Source organism: Dipodomys merriami, unplaced genomic scaffold (genome assembly GCF_024711535.1).
Source record: "Dipodomys merriami isolate MVZ:Mamm:240054 unplaced genomic scaffold, mDipMer1.0.p SCAF_60, whole genome shotgun sequence".
NCBI lineage: Eukaryota > Metazoa > Chordata > Mammalia > Rodentia > Heteromyidae > Dipodomys > Dipodomys merriami.
Window position 1 is genome coordinate 5,287,877 of NW_027206180.1, and position 13,672 is coordinate 5,301,548.

Consider the following 13,672-nt stretch of genomic DNA (forward strand, 5'->3'; position numbering starts at 1 on the left):
GTCATCTGTTGTCCCCAGGTAGGAGAGGCCTTACTTAACCAGACATGCTCACTCACAGTGTCTTTTATTCACCTCTGCAGCGCTCAGTCCCTTCAAGTTGCAACCAAGGTGAGCCATCACAGCGCCACCAAGCTGTCAGAGCCTGACACATCCCTAAGATGGAAGACAAAACCTTTCTTTTTTTGCCTGACAAGTTATGCAAGGCCAGATGGGAATGTAAGCAAACCAGACTAAGATAAGGGGCAGCAGCCCGGAGAGTGGAAAGCTGGTCCATGGGGACTGCTGGGCCGCCGGAGCTTGGGAGACCGTGGCTCCAATCCCTGCGAGTGCTGTGGGGATTTGCATTGACTGTGTGGCTTCACTTTGTGTAAATGACCACGTTCTCCACCTCTCTACCCTTCCTCCGTGTGCGGAAACCCGCAGGGCCGCTGCGGGGAAGAAGATTCACCCCAAGATGGAGAAAGCATCGTATCGCTGTGACACCGGCAGAAGACAGCTGTTGCCCCATAAATCAACTTCCGGAGGGGTTACAAGCCCCGGACTCAGGAGTCCAGAGGTTAAAAAGATAGGATGGAATATCCGGTGGGCTGTGACTCAAACACCTCCCCCCACCCCCATCGGCCAATTACATCCATGTTTGAAATTCTGCTGCTAAGAGAATTGATGACCCAATCGATTGCTCAAGCCTGGTCCCCTGAAATGAGCAGAACGACACTTGCTATTTACGGCCATCCCCCAAAGCTTCCGTTTTAAATCATTTTAATAACAAGGTAAACATACCCGAATATTCAATTAGAAACCAACTCACCCCTTCCCCCACCCCCCCACCCCTCCCCCCTGCCTCTCAACCTGGCTGAAAGCAAGAACTGCTGCTCCAGTTGGAGATGCTCAACATTTTCTGTTTCTCAGGCTCACGCAGGAATGATTCGAAATTAATTAACCCAGTTATCCGTCACCAGCCCAATGGAATAATGAATCGATGGCAAAGCAGTGGCTTCAAAACCAGCCCTGATGAAACCTACCAGCGGCCTCTCTATTTCAATGGCTTCTCACCAGCTACAGAGACTGAATCCCCTGGTGCGAGGGTGAATCATACAAGACCATCGCCAGCCAGCTTTCAGTTTTATGAAAGGCTTCATGAAAGGGATTCCCAGACGGTCAACTGAACGTGGGAAAGTGACTTGAGTGCTCCTCTCACTGAGACATGTGATCTCATGCTTCCCCAGGGGCCCGAGTTGGACCCCATTTCTAGAGGAGGGACATTCAGGATCTCCTCAAACTGGCTGTCTCCAGGCTTTAGGAAAACCCTGCTGTCAAAATGCTGGTGTGGTGTCCAGTCAGGCCACAGAGAAGCTGGACCCCAGTGGAGGAGCTCCAGACAGCTTCTCCCAGAGCCTTGGGCAGGTGTCCCTGCTACCATGGGCTCTGCATCAGCAAGGGGCGGGGATGGGGACCAATCTGTTCTCCCCATTGAAAATGACATGGATTCTCCTTTCCTAGTCCAGTCCCATGGGCCACAGCGGGCAAAGCAGATTCCGCTGTCTGGGTCTGTTTGTGCTAAAATGCAGAAGTGGTCATCCACGGTGAACGCAAGCTTATCTCCCAGCCGCCAAGAGACTGGGAAGGGAAAGATGGAGGAGCTGGGGTCTGTGGGGATCAATCCATGGCAGAGCAGGGAAGCCAAAGGAGGGGAGGGGAGGGGAAGGGAGAGACAGGAAAGAGGGAGTGAGGGATAGAAGGGAAGAAGAGAGAAAGAGGGAGGGAGGGAAGCATAATGAAGGAGGAGGGGGAAACAGAGGGAGGAAGGGGAAGAAGGGGTAAGTCAAAAGCTGAAAAGGGGAATGAAATGAGGAGATGGAGATGGATGTGTGATGAAGGGGAAGATGTGGGGAAGAGGAGAGGGACAGAGAGGAAGGGAAAGTAAAGGGAAAGAGAAAAAAGAGGGTGTGTGTGTGTATGTGTGTGTGTGTGTGTGTGTAAGAGAGAGAGAGAGAGGGAGAGAGAGAGGGAGGGAGGGAGGGAGGGAGGGAGGGAGGGAGGGAGGGAGGGAGGGAGGGAGGGAGGGAGGAAGAACACAAGGAGAGGCCAACCCTATACATCTACAAGATTGCCAATGTGCCCCATGAGGACCCAGCCCGCCCACCCTGTTACAACCTCAGTGAAATTTCAATGTGAGTTTGGGACAAACATTCAAACCGTGGCATTCCGTTAACCCAAAACTGCAGTGATTTGCACTCCATTATCTCCATCTCTAGTTCCTTGAAGGAATATCTGAGCCACTGGCAAGATTGACCTCCACCGAGGAACGCCCAGACATACAGGCCACCCTCAGGGCTGGCCGACCCCGGGACTGTCCCAGCAGGTGGTATAAAGTGATCTACACTAACAAGGCCATGGGAACTGGTTCCATTTTCTTAAAAAGATATTCATTAGAAAACGTTTAAAATATATAACTGCTGTGGACCGTGATCGGGGAAGCCATCGCTTAAGTTTTCAACTCCTAGCTCCTGCTGTGGAACACAAGGGCAGTGAAATGATCAGCGTGCATCCAATCAGAGGGCGGAAAGTAAATTCAGCCTTTGGAATATTTGTCCTCCATATTAAAAAAAAAAAAATCTCCCTCCTTCCCTGCCCATCCCTTATTTTTTCTAGCATTAGAGGTAGACTTCTCCAAAGCCAAGAACACCCTCAGCTGAGCCACCTCCCGCTACACACACACACACACACACACACACACACACACACACACACACACACACACACACACACGTGTAAACACACACAGTATAAGGATTGGCCAAGTTACAATGACCAAAGGGTAGTGCACAAGCAGTGATAATGACTGAGCATTAGACCTACATTCTGCTTCCTGATAAGGTGGGTGCTGTTACAACCTGAAAGACGCAAGAGCTGAGGATGAAGAGTGAGGTGAGGTCCGGGGTCTGTGGGATCTTGATCATTCCAGGGTGAGACCCTGGTTTTTGTCTACAAGGGATGACAACTCAACGTGGGAATGGAGCTGGAAAAGCATGGTCTGCCGGATGCTGGCCCCTAGGCCAAGCGAGCATCAGGGAGAGACCAGCAGGACCACCTGGGACCTTCCAGGCAGTGACTGATGGCTTCCTGGGGCTAGCTCGGGGATGTTCAGAACCATCACCCCGGGAGCCAACCTTCCCACCCATCAGCCACCAGGCAGCCAGTTCCGAAACGTAGCTATGCAGCGGGACAAAACAGAGTCACAAATGATCCCAGGGAGAGCAGGGACTGGGATGAGAGTCAGCAAGAGAATCAATCACAGCGCGATCTCTCAATGAGCCACGGAGCCTAAGGGACTCTGGGAATGCCAGTGTGCAAACCTTATAGGAAAGAAGAAAGAAGAGAACCTTGGAATCTCCACGCTTCCGGGGCAGTACACTCAGTCCAGATGCATTGGTTTGGATCATGGTAACAACAGCTCTTCCAGGAAGGGGACAGGCTTCTGAGAGAGATGTCCAACCAGGCTACTGGACTAGTCACTGGGGGGAGGAGATGGCCTGGGCACACACGCCTGGCCCATCTGCTGAGAGAAAAAGGTGGGAACTCTTGCAAACTTACTTCTCTGCTCTGCATGGAACCGTCAGAGACCGACCAGGTTGACCCCTGACTGGGGGCTTCGGAGATGAAAGGGCAATTGAGCGTGATTTTGTATTATTTTTTAATCCTTACCCACTTTTTTACACTGGGGTGGAGGGAGAGCATGGGTCACTACCTCAGTTACTACGGCGTGAAGGACAGGACACCACCACGCCTCCACAGATGAGTTCTCTATCTGCAGAATGGACATTCTATACCCACCCCACCCCGGGAAAAACACAACAGGATAAAGTACACTAATATGCACAGTGAAGTTCACACACACACACACACACACACACACACACACACACACACACACACAACTACCACCCACCCACAGCAAGAATCTGAATATCCTGAGTGCCCAGAAGTCCTCCTGCCTCACCGAAGGAAAAAATAAATAAATTTAAAAAAGTTTGTTTTCCCCTCTCATCTTTCTCGTTTTTTTTTTTCTCTCCATCATAATGCAAAGGCTTTTACGAGGCACTCCTTCAAGATGGCATTTTATTTTTGCTTTATACAGAGGGAGACACACAGAAGGGGCGCCACCACTAAATTCTCCAAGAATTTACAACCTCAGCTTCACAGAGCAAAGACTAGAGAGTTGCTGGGCATTGCCTTATGCAGGGGGGGGGGGGGCGGAGGGAGGCAGGGAGGGAAGGAGAGAGGCAAGTAGAGCCTGCCCAGAGCCTCTCTTCTCCCTCCCCCATGGCTTCCTCTCAGGGATGCACACGGGGCTACCTTCACGATACCTCCAGGCTCTGGCAAGCCACCAAAGGGATCCAAGGCTGAGAGATGCTCCGGACGGAGGCTCACCCTTCCCAGAGCCCTCAGAGGGGACCTGCATTGCAGATCTCTGCCCTCCACGATTATGAGATCACAAATCACGGGTGTTAGTCTTAGTAGGGAATTTTGTGTTTATTGGCTTTGTTTGTTTGTTTGATGAATACTCTGACCTTCTATGGCATTTTAGGCTCCTTCAACAAGAAGAACATCCTGTTGGTTATAGACAGGACAAGGGTGTTTGTGTCAGGCCTTGGGCCCGGGCAGTTTCTACTTCAGCTCTGGTGATGCCACAAAGGCCTGGGAAGGAGGCACCGTGGAACTGGACAGGTGGACGCTGTCTCGTCTTCTCCTATAGGAGAACTTTGATGCTCACATCCACCACGAGTCCAGTGGGTAAAAACAGAAGTGGGCAAGATGCAAAGGATGCTGGCCGGGCTCGGGGGCTGGGGAGGCAGCGGATGCCATGCTTTACTGCAGGGCCTCTGCACCCATCAAAAAGCATCACAGATGGCAGGCTCCGACTCTCCCGTCCACAGGACACGGTGAGTGGGGCAAATACTTACGACCCCTCCCCAATAAGAGCTTCAACCTCAAGTTTCTTAAAAGGGACGCAAAAGGCTGGGACAAATCGGTTGGGAGCTGGAAGAAGCATATTTCACAAACGCATTTTGTTATACATGAAGACCTCATTTAAGGATCAGCGCAAGCAAGCACCGCTCATGGGGGTGTGGGGTAGGGAAGGGGGTAAGGTGTATTAAGCCTAATAGCCACACAACTCCAGAACCTTCTTCCATTTCTATCACCTCCCCATCAAGATAAGGAATTTTAAGGAAAAAATAAATAAATCATTAACAGGATAAGATGGTGCAAAGGCAGCGCAGACACAAACTGGATCCCGGACATCTGCCAGGAATCCTGGCTGCAAAGGTGATTGCAGGACTTCACAGGACAGGTTGCAAAGGCCAGCCCAGGGCCGCCCCGTGCGTGACCCTGCAAATGGCTCTGTTCCTCGCGGTTTCGTCCATCTTTTTGAGCATCTCTGCTCCCCAGGCTGACACACAGCACCCGCCCTCACCCCCTCCCAGAACCCCACCGTCCCCTTTGACCTCTTGTGGAAAATCCACCCTGTAAGACTCACCGCAGTCTGCGGACGAGGTTCACAACCAGTTCAACCCATGGGCCGCAACCGGGCTGATAGAGAATATAGAGCTCTTGCCCACTGATGCCAGAATTCCCTTCTCCTGCGTTTTCCCAAATGAGGATGAGTTTGATCAGAGCGTGATATGCTTCACCAGGAAGCCAAAATAACTCCCCCCCCACCAGCTCACACACACACACACACATACACACTCAACCCCCCCCACTAGCTGTGTGTCTGCAAGCTAGCCACAAAACGCAGCCCTTTGACACTGTCAAGAGCGTGCGCGTGCGTGCGTGTGTGTGCGCGCGCGCGCGTGTATGTGTGTGTGTGTGTCAGAGTCTTCTAACACAGTACAGGCTGGCCTGGAACTCACAATTCTCCTGCCTCCAGCCTGGGCCTCTCTCCCCCAAGCACTGGGATTATAACTATGTGCTACACTCCCTATAAAAGCATCCCAGACTTCCTGGCTGCAGGGCACTAAGGCCCCTCGGAAGTCAGGGGGTGCCGCCATCTCCCCTCCCCCGGTCATGAAGGAGAGGAAGGGGCTCGCTCTCTCTCAGTGGCATGGGGTGGAGAGGATGGCAGGATGTGAGGAGAAGCTGGCTTTTAGCAAACCTTTCACTAAACTCTCGGCTCTGCAATTCTCCAAGTTTACACATCTCCCCAGTGTCTGTGTAGGAGTCTTTGATCACAGGGAAGAGAGAGAGGGGGGAAAAAAGGAATGTGTTCCAACTAACTTCAGCAGAAAAAGAGATCACGCAGAGGATACAAAGGATGGATGAGCAGGCTTAAGACATATAAAGAGAGGAATCCGGGTGGATCCCAAGCCCAGCCCTGGGATCTCTCCACACTCAATCTTATTACTATGGCAACAAACCAACCCCCCCCCAACTTGCTTTCCATCACACTTCTTCTCTCCTAGATTTTTTTTTGATCATCCAAAACCTCAAGAGAGAAGCTAATTGGATAGCCGAAGTCCACTCCCATTGGCTAGTAAAGAATATCCCAACCCCCATCACCACCACCACCAAACATGTGAGGGCAGAGAATTGACCCCAAAGGGTAAGAAGGGAGACTGACTACTTCCAGTGAGCAGACAAAGAGGAGACAGGGCATGCGCTGGACTCCAACAGTATACACCCAGACATGGCGGGGAGGGGGGACATGGCTCAAATACACTCCAAAAAAGAGGCCCCAGAGGGGGAGGGAGCGAGGTCTCCTGCATCATCAGGAAGAGTGTCTTCTCCTTCAGCCCCTGCCCTCCTCTTCTTCCTCCTCCCTCCTCTGCTTCCTCCTCCTCCTCCTGAGCACAGGAAAATCTTAGGCAACTTGGTACTCTGCTTACATCTCCTTCCCTGGTAAGTGTGTGTGTGTGTGTGTGTGTGTGTGTGTGTGTGTGTGTGTGTGTGTGTGTGCGTGCGTGCGTGTGTGTGTGTGTGTGTGTCAGGACTCCGCATCCAAGATGAAGGGGAAGGGAGGTGCCCACCTGCCCAGGTGTATGTAGATGACCTGGTAGACTGAGCTTGCGCTGCTTCTCTAAGTAGAGAGTTAATTATTAGGGGGTGAGCAGCTCTCTCCTCTTCTTGGGGGGACTGGTAAAAATAAATCACAAAGCCGGGACCATTCGTTAGATAGGACTGAAGGAAGCCTTTGCCGGTTGCTTTTCGGTTTTGGTTTTGGTTGTGTTGTAGTTGTTGGCACGTGCACACATATCAGAAGAAACCTACTGGCACCCGTGTGAGCGAGGGGTCCCGCCACGCCACCCTGCGGTGTCTGCTCCTCTCCGGATGAGCTCTTCACTCAAGTCCCTGAGAGCCCGCCAGGGACACCCCCGCCCAGAAAGGCCCAGCGGTGCTTTTGCCATCAAGGGCCAATCTGAAGAAGCAGTTCACACGCAGGCACCTGTGGCTCACGCCTGTCATCCGGGCTACTTGGGAGGCTGAGATCTGAGGACTGAGGTTGGAAGCCAGCCTGGGCAGGCTTTGTGAGACTCTTCTCTCCTAACTAACCATTAAATATCTGGGGGAGCTTTGTGGGGGAGGGCAGGGGAAGCTCAGGGACAGCGCCCAGGGCTTAATTTCAAGCCCCAGGACTGGTGTGAACATGTGTGCACTAAACACACACACACACACACACACGTAACAATTCACTAGACTTTTCTCAAGAAAGAAACCAGGATTATTCTGCGATGCTTAACCCACAGTTGGTGGGGCTCAGGCGCCCCCATTGCTCCTCTTGTCTGTGCCTGTGTTCTGCACACAATGCTCATCTGGCAGGGGACATCCGTGTCCTGGCCACAGTGACACTACGACCCTTTCGGCTAGTTTGCCGGCCCCATCCCAGACTGAATGGCTGCCGGTCTGGCTGATGAGGACATGGTGGACAGCAATGCACAGCTCGGATGCTCCGAGCGGAGACTCTCTCCAGACTTCCCAGGCTCACCTCTGGGTGCTTCTTTGCCAGGCCTCTGGTCCGTGGCTCACGGAACTAATTTTCGAAGCTCTGCTTTCACAGAGTGTGTCCGAAGCATTTAATTTGGTTTTCACAGAAACCACTCTCTCTCTCCCTCCTTTTTTTCCCCCCTAAATCTTAACTCCACTCATTTTTCATCAGTTTACATAATATTCCACTAAATAATGTAATTACAGTAACAAGTGTAGCTGGCAGGAGCAGCTCTGGGAAGGAACACAAGCGCCTCTTGGCAAGCGGACATCGCCGCGGGCAAGGGAAGAGGTAGACGTGAGCATGACAGCTATACCAATGCACGCTGTGGCCAGTCGCCAAAACGTTTCATAAAGTCCGACTGTGAGTCTGGGAGGTTTGGTAAGTGGAGGCCAAGGAGGTGAGCTTTCTCCCCTCCACGCCTTTTCTCGTGTCCCAGGAATCATTGGTCGTTGTTGTTAACCATCCTTATTTGACTAATGCCTGTTTGTGTTCCTTTGTTTTTCTGCTAGCCTGCCAGGTCTAGGCGATCAAGAACTGTACAGGTTTAATGGTGCCATTATTATCTGCTCTACCTAGCGTCGTGATTGGCAGATGGCTCCTGCTTGGATGAATAACTGAATGGGAGGAGATATTTCGTGAACAGTCACCTTGAAAATATAGTCAAGAAAAATCAAAGTTTGAGCCGGGTGCTGGTGGCTCACGCCTGTCATCCTAGCTACTCAGGAGGCTGAAATCTGAGGATCGAGGGTCGAAGCCAGCCCAGGCAGGAAAGTCCGTGAAACTCTTATCTCCAATTAACCACCAGAAAACTGGAAGTGGCGCTGTGGCTCAAGTGGTAGAGCAATAGCCTTGAGCTGAAGAGCTGAGGGACAGCACCCAGGCCCAGAGTTCAAGCCCCCATGATCATCATCATCATCAACAACAACAACAAAATCAAAGTTTTGTGAGCGCGCAGGAAAGAGGTGGGGGGAGAGCTTACATTTATTTCCTTCATCGCTCTGCTAAAAGCCACTCTGAGAAATGCTCCAGACCGTGAAAGCAAGGAATATTCGCAAAGCGGGAAGGGACGGTCTTTCTCTGATTCTCACAGCTCAAGCTCCACGCAGCCCGGAAGACCTCCTGCCTCCCGCCTGGCAGTTGGAAGCCCTGGGAGTCCACGCTGAGTTGAGCACCAGCCATTTGCATCCTGCAATCCCCATCCTCCCTGCATCTAGCAGCAATGGAGAGCTCGCTTCTCGACTGGCAAATTAAATATTGATAACATAGATCTGCCATAAACATCTTCCACAAGACAGCCACCGGTGATTCCCGTGTTTCTAAAGCCTGGGTCGTTTGCTATCACCATTTTCATCAGGACTGAGGGTAATCTGCAACATGCTGGAGTTAATGCTTATCTTTAAAGCACTTCATGTTTAAGCCTAAAATAAGTGTACTTGCCAAATAAACCGGGTAATGCCACTGCAATGGAAAACTAACCTCAGTAGTCAAAAATAAAGTTAAGTGGGGGTGGGGGGAAGGGGGGGAGTGGTGGAGAATAAACCCTCTGAAATCTAACAGTGATGAAAATCCTTTGCTATCCCAGATCCTCCACTGAGGCCCTAATGTGCATTCATTATTATTTTGTTTTGTCTGCAGGCACGCAGGATACACACATGCATGCGTGCCCTTTGTAAATTAAGTATACAGAGGAATCTGAGGGACAGAGGGTTTCTGTGATACACACAAGCCTGCAAAGTACTAAATTGCCAATTGTAGATTTTTATCTCAAGTGGGCCTAGCTCCAGGCCCCTAATTCTTAACCGGCCATATTTGCAAACAATGTGATTAAAGCCTGAATGAAGCTCAGGCTGCTGCAGGCTCTAAGCCCCAGGCACAGTCCCTTTTAGTTAAAAAAGAAAGCTTAGAAAGTGTTAAGAGTCTTGTTTAATCTACTTGAGCTTAACTGAGACTTTCTCATCGACATAAAAAAAGGATTCTGAGAGAACTGGAAAGGGAATAACTTCCCTCTAAGTGGTCCCAACTTTCTGCCAGTGAACTTTCCAACATCCTTTGCTGAACTCTGAGCCTCACATTTAGAGGTTCTCGGACAACTCTCAGTTCACAATGGCTCTCCTCCCTCATCACACACTTTTCCCTTATGTAGACACCTGGGGCCCATTGGATGGATGTAGACCACTTCCCTGGACAGATCTGATTGGACTAGAGGAAACCGCTGATCCAAGCAAGCTTGGACCAATAGGGTCCTCTTCCCGGAATATGTAATTAGCCTCAATCCAGTTCTATCCAGGTAAGGAACTATGAGTATAACTCACAAGGCTTGGAAAATACCATGGCCACAAAAGGGCAGAGTCCACCTCGAAAGAGGGAAAGGGAAAGAGAAAGGGGGAGGGAGAGAGAGAAAGGAGAGGAGAGGAGGTGAAGACGGCCATGGAGAGAGGAAAGAGGGAAGGAGGAGGGGAAAGAGAGCTTTATGACTTTGGAGAGATTTTCTATTCAAAAACTCCAGTTCTTAGGATGTCCTACAGAAAGTTTTTGTGCTAAGGCTAGACCAAATTAGTCTCTATGATTTATGCCCAGAAACAGCCAGGCAGTCACGTAAGCCACCAATCCCATCAGCTTGGGGGGCTAGCATTGTCAGGACTGGGGTTCTAGGCCAGCCTGGGCACAACATTCACGGGGTACATCTCTACAGTAACATCTGGGTATGGGGCACATCCGAGCCATCCCAGAAATTACAGGAAGTATACATAGGGGGACTGCGATCCACAGCAGCATCGGACAAATGCAGATAGAATTTTCAAACGCATCTCTCCAGTCACGGTCCACAGCTGACATTCTACAACCCACCGAGTCTGCGAAATGCATCCATATTGCATCCATCCCTGTGTCTGGGGTTCATGACGCTTTGTACATTGAGTTACAAATAAAGATTTAAACCCAAAATCTGGCCATTAAAAAAAAAAACGAACTTTATCCCTTTCCTAACTTTTTGTTGTTTTTCTTTCTGCCACTATTGGAGCTGGACCTTGTTGTGTTCCCACAAAGTCCACCAGAATTTGTGAGGATAAAGGAGCAGCAAGAGAGAGTCTAAGATTGTCTTAACTCGGGGGAATTTGTCAGGGCCTCCTGGACACAAAAGCATACACTGCATGTTGTTGCTGCTGCTTCCTCTTCCTCCTCCTCTTCCTCCCTCCACTTCTTCCTCTTCCTTTTCCTCCTCTTCCCCCTCCTCTCTCTCTCTCTCTTGCTCTCCCTCCCTCTCTCCAGCACTGACCTACTTCTGGCCCTCACCTCATTGAAACAGGAAGAGAAGCTTGAAGTTGCAATCCATTATTTACTAGCTTGAGCCAGTCATTGAGAATGGAGGGGAAAACAACCAGAGAGCGCCAGCACGCCTAGAACATCTTGAAGACTATGTCACCGACCGAGGAACTGCCAAATCATGTTGGCGCAGGTGCCAGGGAGGAGGGAGAGGGGAGGGAGGGAGGGAAAGGGTCATGGGAAGGCCTTGCTGGGACACCTCCTGCACACTCACCCACCCTCTCCCGGCCACAAATATGCACACAGGGAAGAGAATGCTCAGCCCACCACCATCTTACTGATCACCACAGTGGGACTCTCTTCTTTAGTTCATGTAAGGACTTGAAAAAAAATCTGATGCCAACAGCAACTGCAAACTGGAAATATTCTACAACCACTGTCATCTGGGGACAACGGCTCAGCAAACGCTCCAAGTACGACTGTGTACCAAGGCATTCGTCTGCTTTAATCAGTTATGTTTGACTCAATGATCTCCGACCACCAAAATCACTTTCTGTGCTTGGTGCTTGATCTTGGTTGGTTTGCTTTATTTTGTGCCAGTAACTGGAGCTCGAACTCGGGGCCTTGTACTCCTGCTTGGCTTTTTCACTCAAGGCTGGTATTCTACCATGTGAGCCACACCTCCACTTCTGGCTTTTTGCTGGTTAACTGGAAATAAGACTCTTGGATTTGTGATCCTCAGCTCGCAGCCTCCTGAGTAGCTAGGATTACAGGCGTGAGCCACCGGCACAGGGCTACTAGTGCACTCTTAAGGCATCAGACAACTTTAGTGCGTACACTTTGGAAACATGAGCACAAGTCTCATTGTCTAGTAAGGCTTGCTGTTTCCCATGAATGACATTAATCAATCAGGACTTCAGAATCTACCACTTACAACATGAACGAACTTAAAGAGCAAAGCGCATGGGGGCGAGACACTGTGGCAAGGATCTCTGCTATGTCTTGTCTTTTCTGTAAGCATTCTGGGGCTTGAACTCAAGGCCTAGGAGCTGTCCCTCCAATTCCACTTTCTCAAGGCCAGCGCTCTACCAACGGAGCCACAGAGTCATTTCTGGCTTTTTTTCTGAGTATTTTATCAGAAATAAGAGTCTCACGGACTTTCCTGCCTGGGATGGCTTTGAACTGTGATCCTCAGATCTCAGCTTCCTGAGTAGCTAGGATGACAGGCGTGGGCCAGCAGTGTCCGGCTATGCTATTTCTTAAAGTGCCCTCTGTGTTACAAGAAGGACGTCTGATGGAGTTAAGATGAAAACGCAACAGTACCACCAAGCTCCCCTTCCAAGGGAGCCATTTTCTCCTACGGGACACATTGTCCATGGAATACACTTGAACACCAAATCTCATTTCGAAGGAAAGAAACTGAATGGGAATCTGACCAGTCCCACTGTCTCCCTTTATACTCAAGTGAGGCTGGATTCCAAGGATCTGGGGACGTCTCACATTCTCTTAAAAAAAAGTTCTTGGGGAATGACTTGATCATTCATCTCGGGCCAGAGCCACAGCACATTTTCTCCACTCAGCAGAGAGGCCAGTGTTCATATTCAGAAGGTAGCAAGGTGCCCTTTTGACCTTCGTTATTACTCGGGCCCCGTGACGTACCTGCCCAGTACAACGATGTCAAACGAATTCCAGAAGAGCGGTATTTATTGCTGACTCTAAATCAAAAAATCCATAGCTACTATAATGGCACTTCAAAAGAAGATATACTGTATTTACCAGCTCAATCAATACTAAATTAGCTGGGATAAATATTTTCGACTCCACCAGTGTTAAGATGAAACCTGTTATATAGAATCCATGTCTCGGGAGAGACAAGGAAGTTTTTGCTTATCACACAGAAATGAGAACCGGAGAACATTTGACCAGCAGAGCAGGTGTGTGCCTACCCTTAGCTGCTCTCTTTCAGAATTCATCTGCTGCCTCGAAACCTACAATGAAAAGAAAACAAACAAGAGGGAGAAAGTCAGAAGTCTTTTTCACGAAAAGCTACTTGGAAGGAAAGAAACATATCTAATCACAAGGCACAAAGACCATCCAGAATTAACTGCTTATAGGATTAATTGTTCTGCAGGTACACACAGCTTACGTCTGATTTGGAGGTTTTGGGGGTAGGGCAGGGAAGGCAGGGAGGAGAGGGTGGGGACAAAGGTACAGAGTGGGTGCTCCCTCTCCATATGAACACTCCCCCACCTCCTTGCCCAGAGGAATCGCAGAGTCCTCTCTACACTCCTCTTCATTTGGCTGAGATGACAAGGAGAAGAGCACATAGATCCTTTTCCATAGTGACTGGTCAGAAGACTTGGCCAATGGGATCCGTATCCTTGGCTCATCCCCAACTACAGGATATTGATACAGCACCCCAGG

The 13,672-nt window shown here is 50.1% G+C and overlaps 1 protein-coding gene across 7 annotated transcripts in view; it reads right to left on the reverse strand.

The window, feature by feature from the left end:
* Rbfox1 (RNA binding fox-1 homolog 1) overlaps positions 1-13,672 on the reverse strand; it is a 1,026,253-nt gene that overhangs the window by 461,695 nt on the left and 550,886 nt on the right. For 5 of the 7 annotated variants that reach the window (XM_070003517.1, XM_070003515.1, XM_070003518.1 and 2 more), the window contains one exon: positions 13,195-13,236. The exons of the other annotated variants lie outside the window; for them this stretch is intronic. In XM_070003517.1, the coding sequence (XP_069859618.1) occupies positions 13,195-13,221 (27 nt within the window). In that variant the 5' untranslated portion in view covers positions 13,222-13,236. The remainder of the gene's footprint in view (positions 1-13,194; positions 13,237-13,672) is intronic. 7 annotated transcript variants of the gene reach the window in all.